The sequence below is a fragment of the Coccinella septempunctata genome, chromosome 3 (assembly GCF_907165205.1).
Source record: "Coccinella septempunctata chromosome 3, icCocSept1.1, whole genome shotgun sequence".
Classification (NCBI taxonomy): Eukaryota; Metazoa; Arthropoda; class Insecta; order Coleoptera; family Coccinellidae; genus Coccinella; species Coccinella septempunctata.
This window is the reverse complement of record NC_058191.1, coordinates 1,704,277-1,720,178: the sequence shown is the minus strand read 5'-3', so window position 1 is coordinate 1,720,178 and position 15,902 is coordinate 1,704,277. Positions and strand designations below refer to the sequence as shown.

General features: G+C 35.1%; 1 protein-coding gene across 3 annotated transcripts in view; it reads right to left on the bottom strand.

Annotated features, from left to right (window-relative positions):
- Positions 1 to 15,902, bottom strand: part of LOC123309388 — a 36,289-nt gene continuing 20,387 nt past the window's right edge. For 2 of the 3 annotated variants that reach the window (XM_044892484.1, XM_044892485.1), the window contains exons 3-4: positions 12,202 to 12,303; positions 9,619 to 10,397 (exon numbers count right to left, since the gene is read on the bottom strand). In XM_044892484.1, coding sequence (XP_044748419.1) covers positions 10,026 to 10,397; positions 12,202 to 12,303 — 474 coding nt within the window. In that variant the 3' untranslated portion in view covers positions 9,619 to 10,025. Of the gene's footprint in view, positions 284 to 924; positions 1,117 to 9,618; positions 10,398 to 12,201; positions 12,304 to 15,902 lie in introns of those variants that run through there. The other variant, XM_044892486.1, reaches the window with a different exon arrangement.

Here is a 15,902-nt window from a genome sequence, read left to right as displayed (position 1 = left end):
TATATATAAATAAAATTTATTTCAATGTATACTCAAAGTGAAACAATAAATATCTGCAATAAAATCATTTTGAAATGTGAAGGATCAATGGTAAGATTACGAATGAAAAAATAAATAAACGATTCGTCAGTCTCGTCTGCATCAATTATCTGGAAGCAGAATTGGGATCTGAAAAAATTGGTTTGTCAGTGGTAGCCTCTATCACTATTCCTTTGGCACCAAAAATGGACCTCAAAAAAGGTCTCATTGATTCAAGAAGCCTTTGAGTCCTCAACGCAGTGTTCTGTAACAAGAATTTTATATGAAACGTTGCATGTAAACAAATTGCTCTTTAATACAATAAAAAACAAACTGAATGCCATCAGCGCCTACACGTGTTGAACAATGAAGTATTAGAACTGTATAAATAGTTCGATGGTGTTGAATCACATTCGTATGGAGAGTAGAGAGAAGGAGAACGATCGCTGCTTTGAGACCACAGATTTTTTTGATCAGTGATTTCTTTTGAATTTCATTGATTTCGACTTGCATTTTATTGCATATAATTCAGAGAACTCATATTCAATATAGATTTGAAGAAAGGTATTTGAAAAATCATCAGAAAAACCACGATGACACATAACCTTAAATAAAATGAAGGCTGTTCATTTCAAATTGACGCTTGAATCCCCACTCCTTATCGATACCCGTTGTAATCGCAGCGACACCTATTTTCCCCGTTTTTGGAGACACATTTTTAGTACGGCGATCGTTCTCCTTCTCTCTACTCTCCATACACATTCGAGTGTGAGTATAAAAATAGAAAATTTCATTTTGCCGCACACACTATTAAAAAAGAAGAAAAAATGTATGCAAGAAACCTCATTTCGGTTATAAAATTTAACTGTGTTGCTTACAGTTACACATGTTACACATGTTACTCACAGTAATCAGTTCTCCAGCAGTTTGCGATATATTGGTTAATAGGGTGAATCCAGATCCGAAAAGCTCATCAGGTACATCCAATTCGACTTTTTCTTGTCCCTTCTCATAAATGACTATGTCCTCTGTTGTGGTCGGACCCTTTGGAGTTGTTGTGGTGGTTGGTTGATCCCATGCAAAACGTGTATTTTTGGGCTGCGATAATAATAAAAGAGCATTTATTGGAATGTTAATAGTTGAATATTAATGATTGAAAAAAAAAAATCTAGCAGCAGCTACTCAACCTAACTCCTGGAAAAAAGAATGTAACAAACCACACAGAATATTTCGCTAATATGAAAAAAAAAGTTAAACATTGTAATGAAAGAGTAGTTTTCAAACATACCCTCTAATTTTAAAATACCCCTTTAGTTTCCTTTTGGTAATTTTATTTTTTCTTCAAATTAATTTTTAGAAAAAAATCTTTTTAAATTTCCAATTCAGGATTCCCACATCGTTCGGAATTGTAAACATTCCGCACCGTTTTTATTGCGTTTTCAGTTCTGAAAAACGATGTCGCACCGTATAAAACATCCTGAATTGGAAGATAACCGTGTATTTGTTGGCTAGCACAGATGGGTCGAAATTAAGACATCTTTCTTCATCGACGCAAATTTAACCGAATTTCGACAGTCGGGGTACATCTGATTTCCGCACCCCCCCTGTGGTTATGAAATCAGATGTTCCCCCGCAGGTCACTTCACATACGATTAACTTGCAGTCGACTTACGATTACTCACGATTTGCGATTAATTAGTGCCGTCCGCCGTAAAAACTTGTTGGGAGATTTCTTTTCTTTTTGCTACGATTCAGAATAAAATTTTATTTTTTTCTTCGTTACTTTTATTGGGTGGTTCGGGAAATTTTACGAGTGCAAGTGGCCAAACCGATAGGTAAGACCACACTCCGTTTTTTTATATATCATTGGAACTTCAGTCTCCGTCTACACCCCTCTTATACCCGAGTATGAGTTCCACCACTACTGTCAATAACGTACCCTGCTGGTGTGGATACCCGGGGGGTACAGAAGGCACTTTGGGGCGGCTACCCTTCCTAGAATTCTCCCGCTCGTGTTCACCCCTACGGTTAGGGAAGCACTCTGCTGGTGTGGATACCCGGGGAGTGCCGAATGCGCCTAAGGGTGAGCCGTCGTAATTCTGTGTCGTCGTATTTCATCCCCCAACCTGGCTGAAGTCCGATGCCTGTCCGTTAAGTGTACGTCTTAGGTTCTAGCTGGCGAACACGTCCGTAAACCTCGTATAACGTTTGAGATCGGATCCTGTTTCATTCCATCCGTTTTGCCCCTGTAAATTCACTGATCTCGAGTCTTTCACTGTACGAATTTTATAATAGTGCCATTTATGTTTCCTTGACGAGTCGACAAATATAATTTGTATACGTTGATTTTGACTTTCACTGGTTGTCGCTAACACCCCAGACAACAAGGAACCTTGTCTTCGGCTCGTAGCTACCAGGGTAGGTTTGCTATTTTCTCTTAAAGAATAGCTAGCGCTCGAGTACACCGAGAAAAGCCGTTACAACATTTTGACCGATCAACAAAATAGGTGGTATGAGTAGATGTAGAGGTCAATCTTATGATGTTTGATTACCCATCAACATGCTTTGAATATCATTCAATTTGCGGTCGAGCATCATCAGATCAACTGAAATATTCTAAGCATGTCGGATAAGCCTGGATTTGACAGTTCTATAAAGAACTTTTTATCCTTATTTATCGAGAACGCATGTTTTCACCAAAACCTAGCTCAATGGAGAAAAACTGACAACTGCAGGTCAAGAATGCCTGGATGGCATAGGATCTAAAGTTATGATGTTTCCATAATATTGAAGGATGTAAGGCCAGAACGAAGGGAACTGAAAAAAGCTTATTGCTTCGTGGCCATAACTCTGAAACCCTTTAGTGCACCTTCTGTAGATTGGGAAAGGAAACCCACCTCAGAAATCCTCAAAAGAAATACTATCAAATGGTATACCGATTGTTCGAAAATCACGACAGGGACTGGAGCAGGAGTATTCGAGGCTGACACTATACTGTATTCACATTTATTTTAGCAGTCGGTTGGCCATGAAATAATTTTCTCAAGTTTTTGTAACTAGAACGGAGTAAGGTTGGCAGTCATGAAATGTCGTTAATGTCGTTTGGTATTTCTATGGTTAATGTCATAACGCCGTTGCCACAAGTAATATAAATTTTTATTACGAAAATGCCGAAAGTGATTAAAAAAAGAGACAGGGTTTCAGGAAGTGCTATTTAGAATTCAGGTTCGCTAATTCAAATAGTTATACCCTGATATTCTTAAATCCACAATACGTCAGACGGTAGCGAACACATTCAATGTACTAGAATTTATATAATTTTTCATCTAAATCAAAACTACTTATATTTCAGCAGAATATTTCCACAATCAGCAAGATTGTGAATGAAGAGGATGACAAAGAATTTCCTTCTATTGGCAGACCCAAAAAGTGGTGGGATTTGAGAATTTGATGTTTGGGTGAATTGATGCGAAACGTTACTACGGGATTTTCGATGAATGTCATCGTAGAATGAGTTTCCGAAAATTGATTTTTTTATTTTTCATTTGACTTGTCCTATATCTACATTGTAAATGTCTTAAGGTACCAATAAATACCTAATTATTATGATTATATCAATGTATTGAGATGGACAGCCACAAATACGACCCAGTTGTCCTATTAATTGTTTATTCAGGTGAAATTTTTGTTCAAAGGTGAAGTTCATCTTGACTTGAAACTTCCTTCAATTCCTTTTACTTCCATTGATGCAAGATGATTTTTGTTGAAGAATTTAACATTTTTATAATTATCTGTTAATTCCTTCGAGATATACCCAACCACTGCATCATATGCATTTTATCTTCGGGTTGATATTTTTGAAATCTATACCTGATGTAACGTATTCAAACTTTAGCCAAAGAAGATAACGAACATTACCTCTCCTCAAGCTAGAACATATTATGATATTATTATTATACTGATCTCTTGTATTTTTCATGCAAATAACTAGATTTGGTATGCCTTCAATCAGTTCGTATAAACTTTAATTACGTTCGTCACATATTTTCCGAAGAGATTCGACATTGTGATAAAATACGTAATAACAGAAACTTTTACGTAGAACGGGCAACATAGCGTTGATTTAAAACCCAAAAATGTTTTGACAAGCGTCATAACCCCACATTTTCGTACTATATAGAGTGAAATGTGTCAAATTTCCATTGCCAATCGACTGCTAAAATAAAAGTGAATGGAGTATACATGCTTACTATCGCTAGGTTGCTTTACAAGCTTCAGGCAGATATATTTGCACTAATAAAATAAACTCAAAAGAAATGATATCGATACATTCAGTCAGGCTGCGATCAAACCACAAGGCTCGCACGTCATCGATTCTAAGATAGCTCAGGAGTGCCGAAGAAAACACAACAAATTAGCCAAGAATAACAGGGTCAGAAATGAAGAGTCCAATACACTTTCGAGGAAAGGAGCACAAACTTGTAATGAAGTTTGAAGTGTTTTTTGAGGCTTTCTCGCCTCAGGACGCACCTTATGAGAATATAGCAGAAACTGACGAGTGCAGATTCACTGCTGGTCACTGTTAGCCAACGCAAAAAATGCTTTGGAGGATAAACTTGCAGGAGCGAGGATGTAATCTCCTTGAAACCATCGCAGATACTGTATTTTATTTGAGGAAGTTTTGAGGTCAGAATACCTACTCATTTATGTACAGAATAAGTCGAAATGACGGAAATAGCTCCATACATCCTAACTGGCAATAGGGGATACTGGAAATATCGAGTGCGCTTTATTTAATAGTTCAGATAAATCTAATTCAACTGGATTGAAATGAAGCCAATCGAAGAAGAAGGAGCGTCGAAGAGATAATAACGAGAAAAACTTTCATTGATTGGATATCACTTTCGTAATACCTTCAGTCGCAGGAATCGATGAAAATACAAATGGATATTTTTCGTCTCCCTTTAAAAAGATCCGAATGACGCATTTTCTTCACGTGCTGAATTCTACAGACAAGTATGTTCGAGCTCTTCATCGGACTACAATAGATCACGTCCGTTCTTCCCCGGAGCAAATCGCTGACAGATATCCATCGGCTGATGATATGGCCACATCTTACCCTTTTTGTCTTTTCCGGTTGAAATTCGGATAGGACCATTCATAGTCGCAGAAGGAGAGAGAGAGAAAGGAAGAACATCAAAAGGTTATTCAAAGGCTGTCGAGATGAGAGCAGAGCATCAGTTTTGAGCTCGATTTGAACGAGTTTTCCGTCGAAATGTGAAGTGCATTCTCTTCGATACAGATTTCGAAATCAAAAGGGTATGTGCTGACGTACCAGATGTATGCGAAAGAGTGAATTATTTGGTTACAGATTGAAAATACTTAGAAATTACTTATTGATTTTTTCGGTATCACTATTCCGATGTGGTTTTGAAATGAATTTGAATGAAAACAAGTTCTTAAAAATTAAAAAACATACCTAAATGAAGTAAAAAACGAGATAAATATCTGGAAAAATATTTTCCGTTTGAACGAGTGTCTGAGATATGGATTTGATGATTCATCACCTGTAATAAAATTATTCTCGCACTGGGCAAATGCATTTTTACAGTCCTCATTTTTCTCATGACAGTCCCTAGGTTTGGTGTTAAATTTTCGTAATCTGTATATCCATTTGGCTATAATTCAATGAATACTCAACGTATACTCCATTCAATTTTATTTTAGCACTCGGTTGGCCATGAAATAATTTTCCCAGCTTTTTGTTACTAGAAAGGAGTAAGGTTGGCACTCATGAAATGTCGTTAATATATTGAGTTTTGCTAAATATGCACAACTAATATCAATTAATATTACAAAAATGTCGAAAGTGATTGGAAACGTTTCATTTGAATCTAAACTACTTATATTTGGGTTGAATGTTTTCGCAATCAGAAAGATTGTGAATGAAGAGGATGACAAAGAATTTCCTTCTATTGGGAGATCCAAAGAAGTGGTGGCATTTGAGAATTCTATTTTAGGGTGAACGAATGCTTAAGTCACTACAGGATTTTGGATGAATGTCATCGTAGAATAGGTTCCAGAAAATTATAATTTTTCTATTTTTCATTTGAGTTGTCCCATACATTATAAATATTTCAAGAGATCAATAAATATATAAATTATTATTATTATATCAAAGTATTAAAAATACAGTCATCAATACGAGCCAGTTGTTCTGTTACTTGTTAATTCATGTGAAATTTTCGTTTAAAGGTGAAGTTTCTCTTGTCTTGAAACTTCCTTCAATTATTTCGACTTCCTTTGATGCTAGATGATTTTTGTCGAAGAATTTTACATTCTTGTAATTATCCGTTAATTCCTTCGAGAGATACCCATTCCCTAACACTGCATCATATACATTTCATACTCGGGTTGATTTTTTTGAAATCTACAACTGATCTAACGGTTTCAATTTTTAGCAAAAGAAGATAACCAACATTAACTGTCCTAAAGCTACTGCATATTATGTGTCAGTAATTAAATTTTCTTCCATAGCAAAACTAAATATATTTAAAAACTGATCTCTTGTATTTTCCATGCGAATTACTATACTCCATTCACTTTTATTTTAGCAGTCGGTTGGTCATGGAAATTTGACACATTTCACTCTGTATAGTACGAAAATGTGGGGTTATGTCGCTTGTCAAAACATTTTTGGGTTTTATATCAACGCTATGTTGCCAGTTCTACGTAAAAGTTTCTGTTATTACGTACTTTATCACAATATGTCGAATTTCTTCTGAAAATATGCGACGAACATAATTGAAGATTACACAAACTGATTGAAGGCATACCAAATCCGGTTATTTGCATGGAAAATATAAGGGATCAGTATAATATCATAATATGCGCTAGCTTGAGGAGTTCGTTATCTTGTTTGGCTAATGTTCGAATACGTAACGTATTCGGTTGTAGATTTCAAAAATGTTAACCCAAAGATGAAATGCATATGTTGCAGTGGTTGGGAATGGGTATCTGCCGAAGGAATTAACAGATAATTACAAGGATGTTAAATTCTTCAACAAAAATCATCTTGCATCAATATAAGTATTAAAGGAAGTTTCAATCAAGATGAACTTCACCTTTGAACAAAAATTTCACATGAATAAACAATTACCAGGACAACTGGCGCGTATTTGTGGCGGTTCAGCTTAATGCATTGATATAATAATAATAATTAGGTATTTACTTAGGACCTTAAGACATTTTCAAATTAAAAATAGAAAAATCAATTTTCGGGAACTTATTCTACTATGACATTAATCAAAAATCCTGTAGTAAACTTTTCGCATTAATTCACTCAAACATAAAATTCTTAAATGCCACCACTTTTTTGGGTATCCCAATAGAAGAAAATCCTTTGTCATCCTCTTCATCCACAATCTTTCTGATTGTGGAAATATTCAGCTGAAATATAAGTGGTTTAGATTCAGATGAAACATTATATAAATTCTCTTACATTGAAAATGTTCGCTACCATCCGACGTATTGTGGATTTTAGAATATCAGGGTATAACTATTTGAATGAGCGGACCTCAATTCTAAATAGCACTTCCTGAAACCCTGTCTCTTTTTTCAATCACTTTCGGCATTTTCGTAATAAAAATGGATATAAGTTGTGGCAACGGCTTTATGACATTAACGACATTTCATGAGTGCCAACCTTACTCCGTTCTAGTTACAAAAACTTGAGAAAATTATTTCATGGCCAACCGACTGCTAAAATAAATGTGAATGCAGTATAGAATTAGTTTGTATAAACGTCAATTATGTCGTCACATATTTTGACTTATGGCTGGACAATGAATGTTCAGTACATCCGAATCTATCTGATTAGTTGCATCAGTTCACTTGAAAAAATTGTTGTATCGTGCGATATGGGGTGAAAACATTATAGAAAATTGAGAAAGTTTACTGAAAGTGTTTATGTTGACAAAGTGGCTATTATTGTAACCCTGTTTCACTCCATTTTTATAACGATTATTTGTCAATAATTCAGGCGAATTTCATTGGTGAGATGTTTAACTAATATTCTATTATTTACACTTGATCCTAAGTATTTTTCATCAGTTGATATAGGAATGAGCCATTTCATACAATTAAAATACCAAATAATGGGACAAATTTGGCCATACCAAATTTCTGAAATAGAGACGACAATTCAAAGAATTGTCGTTCCACTAATGCGAGCTAGCCGTGAATCATAGCAAGAAATTTCAGAGAGACTGAAACATATGAACACTGTAGACTGTAGACCGGTTTGGAGATTATTGTCCCTCATCAGTACAGTGCAGTGTAACACATCTCGACCGGAGAATGGTGTGGTTAAGCGAGAAAGGAGGACTGCCATGAGGGATATTTTGCAATCCTCATCATAACGCGCCACCTGTCCCACCAAGACTGAACCATGCCTCACTGTAGAATCCTATACCCATCCATGACTACTATACAATGCCACTAATCTGCAGTCTATTAATGTATAACTATTCGCCAAGACACTACAGGAGAGTATCTAAAAATCTAAAAATATCTAAGCAAAACCATATGTTTGGGTCAGTCATCATGAGATACGTTTTTTCCATTGCTTTGCGATAATTCGCAAAGTATTGCTTCTCTTGAGTATTGCTTCACCTCCTTCTAACTTCTGACTTTGAAAGAAGCTCATCTGATTCACATTAATTTTGTGGAATGTGGAAGTTTCACGTTTGTTGGATGGACAATGAATTTCCATAAAGTAAAGACCAACTCAATCTATTATTTTCATAAATTTTTCGTTCTTATCGAAACCCTATTGGAATTATCTAGAGAATTTCCTGGCAAGTTAAACAACATACATGCATTGGAATTACAAAGTTCTCAACTCATTACACGAATATTTGTTTGAAAAGTACTCTATGAATAATCGATGTCTGTTTACTTATTCAAGTGTTTCTCAGAAAGTTCTTGGATGAATGGACCCATGAATAATATGTTATTTGATAAATGTAATGAAATATATGAGTAAAATCGATCGATCTATGTTATTTTTCTGAGGAATAATGGATGTGATGGATTTTTTCAAGATCAGCTATTCTCCTCATCTCTCGAAGTGTCTAAGCATCTACAGGAAACCATGCTTGAGGTATAAGGATGGATGATTCGATGATGCATGTAAAAACCTTCAACCCCTCAAATTATACCAAGAAGTAATCCGAAAATCACAAATGATACAATCTGAGATGAAAAGGTTTCCACATGCTCGATCCAGATAGGTCGATAATAAAACATTCAATTAGTAGAATATATTTATTATTTACATCCCTTAATTTTTCTTCATATATTCTATTTACAAAAACAAACATAAATAAATGACCTTTTAATCTCAAATTGACCAGAGTAATGACATGCGTCGAAATATGAGTTTTTACAAATGAAAATTGTGAATCTATGTGTTCAAGATGCAGAGCATGCAGAGGTAACATGTAAAGACATGGAAATGATAATATAACAGGAATTGACAAAAGAAACATAACAACGAGAAATATGTTGAGAGCTCCGAGACCTCAAGAGACTCTTGTCTTTTCACTGGGAAGAACAGCACTTCAAATAAGAAATTATTTTATTTTTTTTTCGAATGAATGAAGCTTTCAGAACTTCAACTTTGACTAGATATCATTCAAACAGTACTGGGATTTTAAAAATTTGGTAACTTTTTCCAATTGAAATGAAAATATTTTGGAACAAAATGAACTCAGACTATATGATGGTTCATCTAGTTAGTTTGCAATGGAATAAATATTTTTTCACTTCTTGTCGTAGATTAATCGTTTTTCCATCATTCAGTAAATATAGGTGAAGACTGGATTCTAGAAAAATTACTGGCATCCACTCTATAAGAGTTGAGTTCAGTAGGACCAATTTTAAATTATAGTTATCTCTTTAGTTGCTCTTCCCAAACAACATATTTCTCCCCAAAAAACGTCGACTTAGTAACCTCCATAACCTCCCACTCCTACGCCTGCGCCAACGTGCGCAGCGCCGCCTAGATTGGCGGATGCCTGGAGGCTGTGGTCACCACCAGATGATCCACCGCTAAATCCTCCCAAAAGGTTTCCGAACTTGAACCCGGCATGAGAGCCAGCTGAGGGATTCGAACCGCTGCTGAGTTTGTTCGTGACGACAGTAACCAATGGTGCTGAGGCCTGGAGGACCTGACCGATCTTGCCTGAGATGATGCTAGACAGAGACACTACAGGATCTGCTGGTGGGTAGATGCCGTGAGCCTTATTTTTGGCGATGTTGGTCTTGTCGAGTTGGTTTAACCAGTGGGTTTTTTGATCGATGAATGAATTGACTTTCTGCGAAGGTGACATGTTTCGATGAGATGTGGTGAAGGTTGTTAGTCACATGAAACTTACGGTACTTGGACCAGAGTTGAGAAGATGCGAAATTTTTTTTTCATATTCTCAATTCGGATCCATTCCTGGTTAGACTAGTTCTAATGTGTAATAAATCAAACTAACATACATGTATGAGACACTAGGTTATGGTTAAGAAGGTTTACGTAATAGAGATTTAATGTGTACAGGGTGTTTCCGAAGGTGAGTATTTTTGACAGAAGGTGGGACTTAACAGAATTAATCATTTCCTCAAAAATCGACTATACAGAGTGAATCCTTGACTCGTACAAATATTTCAACAGTAGATTTTTGAGGTCAAAAGAAAAACCTTTTTTCATTTTTTCCTAATTTTCCTAATCGGTCCGTTTTAAAAGATAGGGTATTGAAAAACCATAAGAAAAATGTTATTTTTAGCTTTATCTCAAACGGTTTCATCGAATGAAATTAATCTCTGAATATGGTTTATACTCTTTAAATTAAGTTATACGCTTTCTAATATTTGAACGTTTTGTGAAATGAAAGTATTCTTCTCATTTTCTCGTAAAATGCGCCGTTTTCGAGTCATATGATGTTAAAAAATAAAAAATATTTATGATATTCAGAAAATTGGGTACTTCGGCTGAATGCAACTCTGTTTAAAAGATCCACAGAGGTGTAGAGTCATAGATTTAGCTTGTTATTCTGAAGGGAGTTTCATTCTTCCAGGAATGGCATAGCTCATTATGAAAACTGAAAATGGCTATATCTTTTTATCAGTGCCGAATCATAAAAAATCGTATAGAAAAAAAGTGTTTCCCTTGACCTCAAGAATCTACTGTTAGAATATTTGTTCGAGTCAAAGAATCATATCGAATGCAGTTATCATCTCCTTAAAATCAATGGTATTTCATGAAATTCCAAGTACTAGGTCCTACCTTTTGTTAAAAAAAGAACTCGTCTTCTAAAACACCCTCTACAATTTGATGTAGAATGTTGAAGGTAATGCCTTTAGTTGATAGTGGATCTTGAACAATGATTTACTACTTATTTTTTGTACTACGATGTTTTGGGCTTTCCTTTCTCCAAATACTATCAAATATTGGTTAAAAAGTGTAATGAAATTTATGGAAGAAACATATTGGGTTATTTTCAAATTGTATCCACAAAATTCTGGTTTTTCTCTCACTTTCCTTCAGGACGCAGGATTAAACCTTTAGCGTTAAAACAAGTGAACAATTCGAAAGTGGTGGGGCTGAAGACATGGACCTAGATTTTGCAATTCTACTCATGAGTATGCTATAATAAGAAAACTTTTTTTTCGATGTTTTTTCAGTGTTTTAAGCTCAGAGGCTCGAACATAATGAAGTGGTCGAGTTTCTGAGAGAATTTCAATATTTAGGATCATCTCGAGAATTCAATTACGAAAAACACTTCTGGCAGTTGACAACGCTAGAAAATGATGAAAATAAATTGATTAATAATTTAGTAACTGCCCAACCTGCAATATTCAGATTATTCAGAAAAAAATTGCAAAATCTTCAAAAAGATCACTCGACCCCTATTGCTCCTTGAGAGCAAGGGTTGCCCTTATGAATTTGCAATAGAAAGATGTCTTCCTCGAAATAAAGAGCGACCTGTCTGGACAGTTTCCCTGGATTGTTTTATGTGGGCTACCCAGTATATTTGCAATATACTCATTTATATTCATGTGTTCAGTTCACAAGTCTTAATATGTCATTTAAAGTTGAAAGACAAATTCCGCCTATATTCAGAGTATACTTACGTTGAATACAAAACCAATAACTGCACTCTTGGCTCCCCATTTAGGATCAACTGGGTGGTTTTGGCTTCTCTTCTCTCTGTCTTGTTCGTCGGCTTCAATCTCCTGAAAAGATTTGAAAACTTGAGAATATCTTCCAAATGAATTCATCAGGAACGTGAATTTTCATGTTATTCAAAATATTTTCACTGCATCAATTCATGCCAAAAATAAACCGGGAAAATCCCATTTCAGTGCATTACAGAAGGTTGCATTGCGACGAAAGATAGCTAACTGAGTTAATTATAATTAACCCAGGCGTAATCAACAGCTTCATTAAATACAACAACATGCTATATGCTTACACTACTGTCATGATTGCAGCCAGAAGGAAGTTGTTTTGTCTGACAACAGGTTATTTCCTTCGAGACATTTGAGGAAAAAATGATACGACAAAAAAAGGGTATTCGGGTAATTACAAGTTTTTTTTTATTATCTAATTCATACTGGAGATATACTGTGATTACACTCATTTCGATTGTCATCAGCGGAGTTTGAACAGTTTTAAAAATATGATTTTTGATGACTTAAATAAATCTATAATAAATATTCCATCCTTAATCATGGCACATTCACAACTTGTTCTTTTTTGAGCCTATTGATTTAATAATTTGAATTTCTGTGTTACCGGTTTACTACCGTATCGTATATACCGGGTGGCAACATCCCAGACGCGTGGCTCGTTTTGAGGGATTAAATGGAAATATTTTGAAAATCTTTTCTTGTGGTGTGTGTAGGATGTCCCAAAGCACAACCTAAAATTATTGTCATATATACAGGGTGTTCGAAAACAAAGATATAGACCAAAGTTACACTTTTTTAAATGGATATTCCACCTCAGAAATGAAATGGCAAGCTCAAGTTATGATGAGTTTTTTCAGATTACTTATAGCTCAGAAGCACCCTTTACGAGATAATGGTGAAAAATCGAAAATATGGAGTTATTTTAAATAGCAATTAATGAAGAAACTAGTTCAGCCAGCGATACAGACAGAATTTTTTTGAGTAGATAAGTTGGGTACTCCTACATATAAAAGAAAATTTCAACTCTGAAATATACAGAGTGATCATAATAAATTCTCATACATCAACAATCAACAAATAATCGTCGAAAACTTTCTTATTTCAAATGGCACACCCGGTATTTCTATATCTCGTTGAACGTAAAAATTAATTTCGAAACTATATTCCTTAAAATTTTCCTACATCTGAACCTGATAGTTTCTGAGCATTTATCTCGTTAATGGTCCTTCTAATGTATAAAGTGATCTGAAGAAAATCATCATAACTTGAGCTTGCCATTCTATTTTTGAGGTCAAATACAGAGTGTTACATTTAAAAAAGTGTAACTTTGGTCTATGTTTGACCCTGTATATATGTCAATAATTTTAAATTGTGCTTTTGAACACCCTACACACACCACAAAAAAGATTTTCAAAATATCTTTAATTACTCTCTCAAAATGAGCGCCGCGTATGGGGTGGGCCACCCGGTATGAAAATAATGATAATCTTACTCAAATTTAGGTAATACGAAAGCAATTCCACATTTATTGCCATTACTTTACATTGCTTTCATTATTATATATTATAAGTCGATTATTTTTCGAAGTACTTTTCGTCCGCATTCACTTTTCGTCCTTAAACAATTTTTGTCTGCTCTGTTCCTCGATTAGTTACAGATGCTTGAGTTATCAATTTGAGATCCAGGATTGGATGGGTATATAAGTGGCTGTGACGATAACTGCCATTTGTACTTGTAAAATTAGTTCTTCACGAAATTCAATATAATCAAGAATTGGTAGTGATAGCGATATGGATATGAGTACCACTCCTTTAGAGATGAGGTAATTGGCAACTAAGTCCAGGTTGGATTTTCAGCACAAAAATGAGTACTTACTTTCATGAAGGTATGCAAATCGGCAAAAAACTGTCTATATTGTCTCGCCTGCTTGCTAGACTCGGCTACGCCACCACTATCAATTTGAATGAGAAATTGCTCTATGTGCTCAATCAATGTTTTGATAGGTCAGTTAGGTAAGAGTCAACATAATGAAAGTAATAATTATTTTGCAAATTTTGAAACGTTAATCATGTATGGAATTATCTTTTGGAGTGACAGCAAGGACGAAGCTCTTTCTTGAATAAAATGCTATCTAAAATACTTATACAATAAATACCTATTAATGGTTTATTTTACATCTGCACTTATAAATCACAGAAAGTCAATGGTGTCTATTCTTGTTGGTGAAAAGCCCAAACGCAAAGAATTATTATTTTGAAACAACCCCACTTCTTCCACTGGAATTAGGTTCTATGCGCAATTGGTATTATTCTCAGAGTCTCGACATTCTTCCGGGTTCTAATTTTCCGACCGGAAAATCCGATTGCACTTTTCGAAGTCTTCAACGAGAGCCAATAATTGGCTACTTCTGTCAGCTGAACGTGTCGCGAATTGAAAAATTCCGTTTCATCAATGGCGAAGCTCTAATTTTACCGCAATCAATTTAAATGTACCCGGTGAGAAGACAAAGAAGTCATTATCGGTTAACTGAAGCTCTCGTCCTGTACAGGGTGATCAAGAACAAAGGGAAAATCCAGAAGCTGAAGAATGGAGATACTACAAGTGAATATATAAAATAGGTAGGATCTGTAGGTCACGGTTGGGTCTCTACAGTCACAGGAGAGCACACAGTCGCAATTAGCCCTGAAAAAAAGTCTGTTCGCACTTTTTTTTTTTCTCTTTTTTTCTTTTTTTCCATTTTTTGGTCTTTTTGTAGATTCATTCCCGGCAACAGGATACAGCAATGAATGAATGAATATAAAATATGACGATAGCCTTACACGAATGTTGCTTATTTATGAGATAAAGGATGTGAAAGTTTATTTAAAATTTTTTCTGCTATAATCATGATTTTAGGAGTAGTTATATAAAAATTGACAGTCGGGTTTTTCTGCGTGACAAATCGGAATTTGTGACTCGTTTCAATGTAGTTCATAGAGGGAGCTATAGGTGAAGCTAATCACATAAACAAAACCATCGTTTTCTATGTGTAAAAATGAAACATCGCTGAATAAGAAACTTTTAGAACACGCTTTCTTGCTCTGTATCATTATTCTTAACCGTTCTCGAGATATTTGCTATAAAAGTTTGATTGTATTTTAATAGAATTGCAGTTTACGCATCTGGATATACCAACTTCGCCGAGATGACTTTTGGTTTTCCACAATAAGAAGGCTTATGTGGAATGAACAAATTTTGCCTGTTTTTAATAGCATTGTATTGAATTTCATTGTCACATCCTGTATTTCGTGAACTGACAACATTAGTATAAGGCAAGTTTGCTTTATAATCAATTCTCAGCATTTTCTTTTCGTTTTTAATCACTCTGTATCCACACTCATAATGAAAATTCCTGGAAAATATTAATTCTCAGTTTTGGATTGCGGCTTATATTCTGAACCTGCCTTCACCAACAGGAATTTCTGCGGCTAATTGGACTTTCAAAAGTAATGGTTCAAACTGTGACAATGAGGTGCATACAAATGGAAGACATTTTATTTCTGCGCATAACTTTAAACAATTTTACTTTGAGATAATCAAGTAGCGGTAAGAAATAATTGGATTGAAATGGGTGAACACGATGTCTGTTAGAATGTCTGATA